Genomic DNA, 12,082 nt, shown 5'->3' with positions numbered 1-12,082 from the left:
TAAAAGTTAAACGTGGAATTACCATATGACTCAGCAATTTCATTCCTAGATGTATACCCAAAAGAATTGAAAACAGGCACTCAGATACTTGTACACAAATATTCCTAGGACTATGAACATTCCAAATGTTTACTGGGGTACTCCTAATGTCATTAGTTACAGGACTGTTATCTTAGAATATTAGAATGCCCAGAGAAAAACCTTCCAACTGCCTGCCTTCAGGGTGTAACTCTGGCTGCCAGTGTTTGGAAGCTGGAAGGAGGAATAAGGCTGGATCTCAATATTCAATATGCATATAAATTTTTGATTAAATCTGTTGTTTTCAGCATGATAGATCCATCATCAACTATCTGTTCTTTCCCAATCCACAGAACCTCAAGTTAACTCTCTCTAGATATCCAACTGTATATAGTCTTTCACCAAAATAGTGGAGGGAAAATTGCTCTGCTGGCCGGAGTAAGGAAAGGGTCTCTGAACCTAATCTTTTTTTTTTTTTTTACACAGACTTTCAACCATTTCTTCTGTTCACATACCCACCTTCAACCTTACTGAGGTGCAGCGTAGGTTGCTTCTAGGCTTTTCTTACTGCCTTTTTTAGAGTTCAGCTTTTCCAGGTCTTAGTCATTTGCCACTAGTCCTTCTATCCAGCTTTCAACGTCTTGTTGTCATATTCTCTTGTTTGCCCCTGTAGATGCATGTCTTTATTTTAAAAAAACCATTTATTGCCATTTTAGTGGGATTTAGGAATGGAGTGAAGGTAAATGTGTTTAATCACCATCTTTTAATTGAGAGTAGTATTTTCAATGTAAATGTGCTCGTTTTTCTCTTGCTAGGAAAGCCGGGTCAGTAAAGCAGTTGAAGTGATGATTCAGCATGTAGAAAACTTGAAGAGGATGTATGCCAAAGAGCATGCTGAATTAGAAGAACTGAAACAGGTTCTTCTGCAGAATGAAAGGTCTTTCAATCCTCTCGAAGATGACGGTAATAAAAGTTTATGATAATAGTATTAGTTGTGTTTTTCTACATTCTCCTCTTTTTTGCTAAGTCTTCTTATTACTTTAGTATAATAAAACTCGTAGGTTAAGTTTATATTAGAAAAATAATTCCTGTTATTTATGTAGCTAAAAGTGAGGTGTCAGAAAACAGGTTGGGACACATGAAGGATTCTTTGGTAATGACACCAAAAATTTATTAACTCAATTTAGATTACTGAGTTAACAGAATATATGTAATTCAACTCATGAAGTTGACCTTAGTGTTCCCCTATTTAGGATACATTAGAATTTCTCCACACGTAAAAAGTAAGGAGAAATGATTTAAATGGGTGCTGCCATCAGCAACGGTTTTGATTCCTCACGGAGGGAATGACCCTGGCACAGTAAGCTGATTGATGAACTGGAAAACAGAGAAACGTGTGAGGCCACGGGGAATAACATATGGTTTCAGTAAATCTTACAATAGTTTTATTTAAAATAAACAATATGAACTTTTCTGAGCAGAATTCTTATTTCAAGAATCTGTCCCCTGCTCTAGAACAGTAACCATATTTGCTACTCTTCTGAGCTGTACTTTTGGGTTCCTTTCTCCAGCAGCCACACATGTAGTGCCCACCCTGCGCTAGCCAGGCATTATGGGCATCGCAGTGACACAGGACTGTATTCCATTGGTTAAGATGGTAATTGTTATGAAGCATGAAATGAATGATAAACAGATACTTACATTGCTTGGTAGTCTCTAAAGTCTTAACAAAAATGGCATGTGTAAGAGCTAAAATGTGTCAATGTGTTTTTCCTTTCAGATGACTGCCAAATTAAAAAACGTTCAGCTTCTCTAAACTCCAAGGTAATTCCTAATTCACTTAACAAATGTCTAGCAAATACTTATAAGATGGTTTTAAAATGTTATTTGAAGTTTCAGGCCTTTATATGTAAATAACAAAATAGTGATTTTAATTCATATACATGTATTTGTTTATCTAAGTATGCTTTTATACTCTCTGCTATATTTTTGTATCAATTAAGTGTGCCTGGCAGCATGAAGAAAGTCAGTACAACAATGGTTTCTCTCTGTTGTGTAAAACTGAAGTTGGAAGTGGGTAACCCGACAATGGCACAGCAGCTTCACAAGATCCTGAGGGATCAGCCTCCTCCTTTCATGCTGCCTCACTACCCTCAGCCCTTGGCTTCTGCCTCAGGGTCTAAGATGGCTACTTTAGATCCAGGCACCAAGCCCTCATCATTACATCATCTCATTCCAAGAAAAAAAAAGAAGCAATGACAAGTGTTCCCTCTCCCTGTAAAGACACTCCCTAGAAGTCCAGAATAACATTTCTCTTTCCATTCTTTGTTATGAATGAGACAGGAAAATACAGTGTGTATTTGAGAGGCTGTATGCCTAGCTAAAAATCAGGAGGCTTATTACTAAGAAGGAAGAATGTGATACTGAAGGTCAACTGGCAGGTTTTGCCACAGTGTAAAAATCAGGATTTCATAGATATACAGAATTTTTGAATAAGTGACTTTAAAATCATTCCATACAAATCCCTCTTTTTCAGATGAGGGAAGAGAAACACAGAAGTGATCAGTTATGATCATGTATTGGTAGGAGCATGATTAGAAACCAAGTTTCTTGGGCCACAGTTTCATATTCTTGATGCTCAACTAACCTATGAAATTAAATTAGGGATGATGGTTTAAGATAACGATTCACATGGAACCCCCTTAAATTAGTTTATTTATTCCATTTTTTAAAAATTTGTATCCTGATGTAATTAAACCTTAAGAACCACATAATACTATATAATGCTTTTCTGTACAAATCTCAGGAAACACACTCATTCATTAAAACATCATGACAATCCTTAAATGTGTTAAATGGAAAAAAATGAAACCATGAACAAAAAAGCTACACATGTAGGTGCATATTTATCTCCTCCTGAGTTGGGAGAAATCTTTCTAAGCATAGAAGCAATGGTAGCAAAAGAGAAGAATAGACTTGGCTGGATTAACAATAAAAAATTTCTGCCAGAAATATGAAAATTCAATATAAACAAAATTAATATAGACAAAGGTGGTGAACATAAACAGGTGGTTCTCAGAGAAGATAAATACATGATTATTTAACATAAAACAATGTTCAATGTTTCTAGAAGACAAATAATTACAAACCTAAACAAGAAATCTTATATTTGTTTGATTGGCATAAATTATAATAATCCAACATTGAGTTAGGTGGAATATAAATTGGTAAAGTATTTCTGGAAGACAATTTGGCCACAAGAGGATCCTTTAAGATATGTCTACTGTTTAACTCAGCTGTGGTCAAGTGCATGGATACGCATGTACAAGGATATTTATTGGTGTTGCATATAATGATAAATTATTGAGAGTTTTCTAAATGTACATTTTCCTCCTTCTGGTAGCCATCTTCTCTTCGAAGAGTGACTATTGCCTCTTTACCCAGAAATATTGGAAATGCAGGAATGGTAAGACAATTCCTAAGTGTTCTTAGTCAAAGGCAAATTAATTTTCATATGACAGAAAATATAAACGTATATTTTATCATTTCTTTTAACATTTGAACTTCTAAAGGTGGCTGGGATGGAAAATAATGATCGATTCAGTAGGAGGTCAAGCAGTTGGTAAGTGTAATTTTATGGTTCCTCTTTGGGAACCTTACTATTTTATACTTGGGCTAAACTAAATGAGTGCTCGAATTAAGTGATATAGTAATGTTTGATTTGTACAAAGTGTAAACAGAATAATTATATAAATTGGTATCTAATTATGAAGTTTTTCTTATCATGAAGTAGGAGATCTGTGAATGTGCCAAGAAAAAAGAATTAGGACATATAATTTTGTATTTATTTAAGCAGTAGGAAATAAATTGATAACAGCTACAGATGTATTTGATTTGACAAGTGGCTATAATCATCTTTATTTAGGCGTATTTTGGGGTCAAAGCAGAGTGAACACCGTCCCTCATTACCTCGATTTATTAGCACCTATTCCTGGGCAGATGCTGAAGAAGAAAAATGTGAACTAAAGTAGGTGAAGCTCAGTATGTTTATTAACCTGACATGAACTGGGGCATAAACAATGGGAATCACTTTTATTCCATGGAGATGAAATAATGCTGTATCATTAAAAAGATAATTCATTGTAAAACACTTTTATAAACTATAAAGCACAATATAAATGTTATTTGTGAATATTAATACATTCACTCTCATAGCTCTCAGAATGGCAAAATTTGAGGTCTTAAGTTAGAAAAGACCCTGGAATTTGCCATATTTGTAAAGATAATTTTTTTCCTGTCCAGGTGTCTGTCTATAATGGGGAAAGGTCAATAAAGAGCCACAGAAGTAAAATGTCCATCTATTTATATATTTTTTAAAACATGAGATATCTAACATATAGGCACATATGTAACATGTATGTACGTCTATCTTCCATTTATGTAAATGGAGAGTAGAGGAAACATGAAATTCTGAATTGCTCTCTCTGTATCTAGTAAACTAAACAAATATACTTCTATAGTGAAAGGCAGAGGGCAAGAAGGAGGGATATGCAGATGCTACCTCGGAGTCCTTGGGTGACATTAGAAAAAGTGCCTAACTAACTTACTTGGTCTCAGTTTTCATGTCTGTTAAAGTGAGGGATCTTAAGGAGATGATTTTAGTTTATTTTATACATTTTCGTGAGTGCCTACCATGTGATGGAGACTGCTCAATTCTAAGGAATATAAAGATGAGCATGACATGGTGCAACCCTCAAATAATCTGTTTTGGTTTTTTTGTTTTTTTTTTTATTTTTTAAGTCCTGGGAGCCTACTGCATGTGTTACAAACTCTTTTCAGATTTACAGTTAACATAATGAATCTTTTTTGAGCTGGTTGGAAAAAATAAACTCTGATGTTACTCCAAGTTAGCACCGATTGGAAATCATACAGAGAAAGGAATAAAATCAATAATAATGAGAGAAGATTTTTTACTAATGTTAAATAAAATTTAAAAGGAAGAATATGGTGTCCACATATACACACATACACACAGGTATATATACACACCCATATATAAAATATACCTATTAATATGTATTATATATAACATATACATATATAAAAATATATATACACATATACACACATATTCTATATTAAAAACTTCGTATAAGTATATATTAATATGCATATATAGGTAGATGTGTGTATATATTATATATAAATGTGTATATATACTATATATATACGCTGTACTCCAGCCTAGGCAACAGAGTCAGACTCTGTCAAATATATATATATACACACGTATTTATATATAATATATGCACACATATATAAAATATGTGTATTAAATATGTATTATATAAATAATATATGCATAATATTGCATAATATATAAATGTGTATATAATCTATAAATATGTGTATAATATATATATTTTTAAGAGACAGAGTCTGACTCTGTTGCCTAGGCTGGAGTGCAGTAGTACAACCATAGCTCACTACAGCCTCCAACTCCAGGGCTCAAGCAATCCCCAGAGTCCTGAGATCCTTGGGAGGAGTCCCCTTCCTTGGCCTCCCAAAGTGCTGAGATTGAAGTGTTCAATAAAGTATGGTTAAACATGCACACACATACATATATATATGCAGAGAAAGAAATCATAGTAATAACATTGGTTAATGATGAGTGGTGAGACTAACTTCTGAATGTTCTTTTTAACTAACTTTCTACACATTTTTCTAAAGAGAAGAACTTATTTTTTAATTAAATTTCTATGAAAGGTTTAAATTATAAATCTGGCGATTTGATTTTTAGAGTTAGATATTTATCGAATTTCCGTAAAACAGAACAAATATTTGTAAGCCTCTTGAGTTACAGTAAGATTTAGCAATATTTTATGATTATAGCATATTATCTTTAGTTTCAAATATTAAAAACAACATTTATTTACAGAACTAAAGATGACTCAGAGCCACCTGGAGAAGAAATAGTAGAAAGGACAAGGAAGCCAAGTCTTTCTGAAAAGAAAAATAATCCATCAAAGTGGGATGTCTCTTCAGTGTAAGTTATCTACTTGATAAATTCTACCATTTCAGTGGAATGGGAAAGGGTGAGGCAGTGCTGACAGTATTAATCTTCATCAAATTACTAAAAGACATGCCAAATTGTTTAAGATGAATAACAAACGTTGTACCTCAGGTTATCCTTGAACCTATGTTACCTATTTTGAGAGACAGACTACATTCACATAACTTTTACTGTAATATAGTTATAAATTATTCTGTTATTGTTCATCTTTCTTTTACTGTGCCTAATTTATAAATTCGATTTTATTACAGGCATGTATCCATAGGAAAAAAACAGTATATACTGGGTTTAGTACTATTTTCGGCTTCAGGCATCCACTGGAGGTCTTGGAGCATATCCCACAAGAATAAAGGGGGACTACTGTACACACACATAAGGACATACACAGACATCCACTCTACCCAGCAAATAACATTTTCGTTTCCACTGTAGGAATATGTTGCCTTACCTTACTGAAAGAATGAGATACTTGTATGTACTTATTAGAAGATACTGCCTACATCACATAATTTTCAGATTCTCATCATAGCATATCATTTCTTTAATCCTGTTATAAAGGGTGGGAGGCAGATTGTTTCCAAAACCAAAATGATAAATCATAATATGTAGATTAAAAGGCATTTTTGGGGATATGGAGGGCAGATCACCTGATTGGTGTTGTTAGCAAAAGGAATGTTTCTAATGACAAATTACCGATTACCAAATTCTATTTGTGTTTTCCTTATAGTTATGACACAATAGCTTCCTGGGCAACAAATCTCAAGTCCTCCATCAGAAAGGCTAATAAGGCCCTCTGGCTCTCTATTGCATTCATTGTACTGTTTGCAGCTTTGATGAGCTTCCTCACAGGCCGATTATTCCAGAAGTCTGTGGATGCCGCTCCCACACAGGAAGAGGACTCATGGACGTCTCTAGAACATATCTTGTGGCCATTTACCAGACTCCGACACAATGGGCCACCACCAGTGTGACAGCAGGACATCCTAATATATGGATCTTGATTTTTAAGTTTCAGTATCTGAACTTCGTAAATTAGTAACTTTTAGCTGGGAAAGTATAGCATGAAACCAGAGGTTCTCAGAATGACTGTAAGATAGCTTACATTTCCTCTGTAAGATAGCTTACATTTCCTCTTTTTTGCCTTTATCTCCCCAACTAAAATACAATGGGGAAGAAGTCTGCCTATGAGCTTTTTAAGGAAGAAATATATTGTTTGTTAAAGTTTATTGAAATAAAGAATCATTTAAATCTTCATAGAGTGAAAGCTGAAATTCTTAACAGGCCAAGTATTCAAAGGAAAAAAAAAATGCTGTGTTTAAAATAAAACTTGAGTAGAAAATGCTGATTAGAAAATTGTAATAGTTGATTTGAAAGGTATTCGTTCACTCATTACATTCTGTTGCAGAAATACCTGTCTTTCACCATGCTTGGTTCTTCATACTGAATACAGTTTGTAAGTGGAGGTTAGGAGTAGCTGAGCAATCTGGTAGAGAGCAGCATGTGGCACACAGAGTTGACAAACTGACAGTTGGAACTCCTGACTTTCTCCATTGCTTCTTTAGAAGCAAAATCCTTCACCATGTGATATAAAGTAGAATGAAACTCAGTTTCTTCTTTAAGTGCTTCAGAAAATGCCTCACTCTCTTCCTTGATCTTCAGTCTTTGTGCTCTGTCACCACTAAACATTAAAAGGGCCCAATTAGGATTCTCAGTACATTCTTCAGTAAGGTGTTCCCTCACCTAAAAAAAAAAAAAGGAAATTCAAGCAAGTTGTTAATAATTCCTCTTCTATTCAGTATTTTGGTATATTATTATTTGAAGGGCCCCATTTATCCCCCAAAATTGCCAAGGTTAAAAGAAACAGTCTACGTGTTCCATTACTGGGTTTTGAAAAACCATCACACTGTTTATATTCTGGTGATTATGGAGCTTATCCATATGTATTAATTCATGCAACAAATATTTATTGAGTGCCTATCATATGTGAGGTACTGTTCTAAGTGCTGAGGATATAACAGAAAGAAAACACAGAAGAAATATAGACATACAACATATATAAATAACAACTGCAACAACAAAGCCCTGCCCTCAAGGAGCTTATATTTGAGTGGGGGAAACATGCAATAAACGAGAAATAAATACGGTGGCTTGTTTAGGCCAAAATATTCATCAGCTTTTAGAATTTGATATGGTTACTACCACCTGATAACAAGAAGGCATCAGGAAGTTGGAGGACTAACCCTCTCAGAGGAGAGGGCCTGAAAGTCACAGATCAATTAATGTTAAAAGCCTCCATTTGTTCTTTTTTTTAAGAGATGAGGGTCTCTGTTGTTCAGGCTCGGGTGCAGTGGTGTGGTCATAGCTCACTTCAGCCTCAAATTCTGGGGCTCAAGTGATCCTTCCACCTCAGCCTCCCAAGTGGCTGGGATTACACGTGTGAGCCACTGCACCTGGCAAGGCTTCCATTTGTTCTCGAGTCAATTTGTAAAGAGATACAAGGACTCTGGCCTGGCTTGAAGTCAAGAGTTTGGACAACAAAGGCATAAACTTTATATAATCTGGATTTATATTTTTGACAAAAAATTTGAATTTTTTTTTTTTTTTTTTTTGAGATGGAATTTTGCTCTCGTTGCCCAGGCTGGAGTGCAATGGCATGATTTTGGCTCACCACAACCTCCACCTCTCAGGTTCAAGAGATTCTCCTGCCTCCTGAGTAGCTGGGATTACAGGCATGTGCCACCACACTTGGCTAATTTTGTATTTTTGGTAGAAACGGGGTTTCACCATATTGGTCAGGCTGGTCTCGAACTCCTGACCTCAGGTGATCCACCCGCCTCGGCCTCCCATAGTGCCAGGATTACAGGCGTGAGCCACCATGCTTGGCCAAAAATTTGAAATTTTAAAATTCTGTATTGAATGTTAATTTTAACTTTTCTAAGAGGGGAAGCCATGGTCTACATTCATTTAGTCTTTGAGTACTTTATCTTCTTTTGGAGGACAAAATAGTTTTACGGTTTCTACATATCATACCTTAAATACAACTTTTGTAGAATTACATAGTAGGTTCCACTTGCTCCAACCAAAGGCAAAAGCAGAACTTAGTAGGGCCATCTGTCGATAAGCTTTCACTTCTACCAAAGGAACCTGTCAATATAAAAACAAATAGAATTGATCTTTGAGTCTCCCAACAAGTCGTCCTCCATCTTTGGCCTCCTTCAGTCTATTCTCAACACAGACAGATCCACTTAAAATTGTAAGTCAGAGTACATGACTCCTCTCAACACTGGGCAATGGCTTCCCTTTCTCTGAGAATAGAGTTTAAAGTTAACGACCACTTGCACGGCCCTCTGACATCCCTACTCCCGACTCCACATATACCCCATTACCTGCTGACCTCTTCTCCCTTTGCTCTCTCAGTTCCAGGCCCTGTGGTTTCCATGGTGTTCCTCCAATCCTCCAGCACACCAGGCCACTCCCTTGGGCTCTTGCTCCAGTTGTTTACCAGGAAGCTGCTTCCCCAGATGTGCACATGGCTGAAGTCCCCGCCTTTGAGTTTCGCTCAAGTGTTATTTCTCATTGAGCTGCCCTCCCTGACACCCTATTTAATATGGGTGTCATATGGCCTCAGCCTCACTATTCCTGATCTACCTTTTCTTTTTTTCCATAGCACTTTTCACCTTTTTAACATATTAATCATTTATTTTTTAAATGTTTTCCTTCGACTGTGAAAGAAAACAAAGGTAAGGACCTTTGTTTCATTCACTGATATATCCTAATCATCTAAAATAGTGCCTAGCACACAGTGTTCAGAAAAAAATATTTCCTGGAGTAGAATATTCTGAAAGCATGAACAGAACACTACATTCAACATTGTAGAGTAACAGGCAATTTGAGTTACTAAAACCAAGGGTTTTTTTCCTATGCATATATGTACATACACTTATTTCTAAATATTATATGAATATCTAATTTTTTTTTTTTTTTTTTTTTGAGACAGAGTCTTGCTCTGTCGCCCAGGCTGGAGTGCAGTGGCGCAATCTCAGCTCACTGCAAGCTCCGCCTCCCAGGTTCACGCCATTCTCCTGCCTCAGCCTCTCCGAGTAGCTGGGACTACAGGCACCCGCCACCACGCCCGGCTAATTTTTTGTATTTTTTTTTTTTTTTTTAGTAGAGACGGGGTTTCACCATGGTCTCAATCTCCTGACCTCGTGATCCGCCCGCCTCGGCCTCCCAAAGTGCTGGGATTACAAGCGTGAGCCACCGCGCCCGGCCTGAATATCTACTTATATTGTCATTTTCTGATATACTCATAAATATTCTTGAGTATAGAACTCTTCTGCCTACAAATTCACTTTTCATGATTAGAAGTTACTTTGTGTCTTCATATATCACAAACGTTTACTAAGCATCTACTATATATTCTAGGACTATGCTAGATGCTAGAAGAATCAATGTTCATTAAGAAGTGACCCCCATCCTCAAGAAGCTCAGTTTAACCTGGAAGGATCTTACTGAACTAAAGCCTTATGAGGAACATGAAACAGTACATAGACATGGAGGCTTTGCCAAGAAACTAAAGGAAGTGGGTTTTGTACATTGGTGGTCCTTGTATTTTTAATTCTGCCTAACTAACCATGTTTGGGAAAGTGCAGTTATTTACTCTTTTAAGAAATCTTATATAATATCATCCAGTAATGCAAAAAGAAAGTATATAAAATGAGAATTGCTTAAACTACACCTTTGCACTAAACTGACCGTCTGTGGATATGCTCCATTTGTCAATATGAAGATCGTACTACAGGCTTACTTTCTTAGGGAAAATTATTAAACTTGAGAGAACCCTGGATTTCTGGTCTTTTCACTTATTTCTTTATAATACTGTATAAAGGAATATATAAAACACAGTGTATATAATATTAAATTATATAACATTTAATAATTGCTAACATTTTAAATGCCCACCACATTAAATTTGGATTCATTCTTGCCTTATTGTTTATAATAACATAAAAATGAGAGTGTCTAGTAGGAAAGATATTCAGTCCAGCTTCTTTCAAAGCAATAATGAAAGGAATAGGAGTCATCCAGGTTCCTTCCAAAATAGAGATGTGTTTCTTGTCTTTTAGTTTGACTGAAGATAACATGCAGAGGTTTTCCTAGTTTAAATAAGAAAAAAGAAGCTTTTATGTAAGTTAAATCATTACTTCAGTATCACTCCAGGTGCAGCCTTTAGATGCTTTATACCTTTTTAAAAGTCATCTATCACTCTATATTAGAAAGAATGCAGGGCAAGTATATCTTAAGCCTCATCTGAATGCTCTGACACAAAGTCCGCATGTTACATTAAGCAGTTTAGTTTACTAACTCTTTTTGGGCTTCATCAGAACAATCAAAGAATGGACTATAGCATCTCTCAAGCCTCCTATTTTGTAAGTTATAATATAAGAATATGCATATGTTCACATTGAATTAAAGTAGTTATTAGATAACAATTATGATTGTACTTTTAGGGATCATTCTTTTCACACCCGTAAAAGTTAACATAATGAGGCAATATTATCCAGTTTTAAAGTCTCGCACAAAGTGACAGTTTGAAGGTGTATGGAATTCACATCTGGTTGTTTTTTTTGTTTGTTTTTTTTTTTTTTTTTGAGACAGTCTCCCTCTGTCGCCCAGGCTGGAGTGCAGTGGCGTGATCTTGGCTCACTGCAAGCTCTGCCTCCCAGGTTCACACCATTCTCCTGCTTCAGCCTCCCTAGTAGCTGGGACTACAGGCGCCCGCCACCACACCTGGCTAATTTTTTGTATTTTTAGTAGAGACGGGGTTTCACTGTGTTAGCCAGGATGGTCTCGATCTCCTGACCTTGTGATCTGCCCGCCTCGGCCTCCTAAAGTGCTGGGATTACAGGCGTGAGCCACCGCACCTAGCCTACACATCTGTTCTTTTTTAATGTTAATAATATATTTCATTTAATCCAATATATCTAAAAT

General features: G+C 35.9%; 2 protein-coding genes across 6 annotated transcripts in view; one reads left to right on the top strand and one right to left on the bottom strand.

The window, feature by feature from the left end:
• Nucleotides 1-7,345, top strand: part of LRMP (lymphoid restricted membrane protein) — a 152,652-nt gene extending 145,307 nt beyond the window's left edge. For all 4 annotated transcript variants that reach the window (XM_030804496.1, XM_030804498.1, XM_030804497.1 and 1 more), the window contains 7 exons: nucleotides 834-981; nucleotides 1,799-1,842; nucleotides 3,422-3,484; nucleotides 3,591-3,640; nucleotides 3,944-4,045; nucleotides 5,957-6,064; nucleotides 6,819-7,345. In XM_030804496.1, the coding sequence (XP_030660356.1) occupies nucleotides 834-981; nucleotides 1,799-1,842; nucleotides 3,422-3,484; nucleotides 3,591-3,640; nucleotides 3,944-4,045; nucleotides 5,957-6,064; nucleotides 6,819-7,062 (759 nt within the window). In that variant the 3' untranslated portion in view covers nucleotides 7,063-7,345. The remainder of the gene's footprint in view (nucleotides 1-833; nucleotides 982-1,798; nucleotides 1,843-3,421; nucleotides 3,485-3,590; nucleotides 3,641-3,943; nucleotides 4,046-5,956; nucleotides 6,065-6,818) is intronic.
• Nucleotides 7,299-12,082, bottom strand: part of CASC1 (cancer susceptibility 1) — a 67,517-nt gene continuing 62,733 nt past the window's right edge. For both annotated transcript variants that reach the window (XM_030804501.1, XM_030804500.1), the window contains 3 exons: nucleotides 11,080-11,247; nucleotides 9,122-9,235; nucleotides 7,299-7,831 (listed from right to left, as the gene is read on the bottom strand). In XM_030804501.1, the coding sequence (XP_030660361.1) occupies nucleotides 7,556-7,831; nucleotides 9,122-9,235; nucleotides 11,080-11,247 (558 nt within the window). In that variant the 3' untranslated portion in view covers nucleotides 7,299-7,555. The remainder of the gene's footprint in view (nucleotides 7,832-9,121; nucleotides 9,236-11,079; nucleotides 11,248-12,082) is intronic.

Source organism: Nomascus leucogenys, chromosome 23 (assembly GCF_006542625.1).
Source record: "Nomascus leucogenys isolate Asia chromosome 23, Asia_NLE_v1, whole genome shotgun sequence".
NCBI lineage: Eukaryota > Metazoa > Chordata > Mammalia > Primates > Hylobatidae > Nomascus > Nomascus leucogenys.
This window is presented reverse-complemented; position numbering and strand designations above follow the sequence as displayed.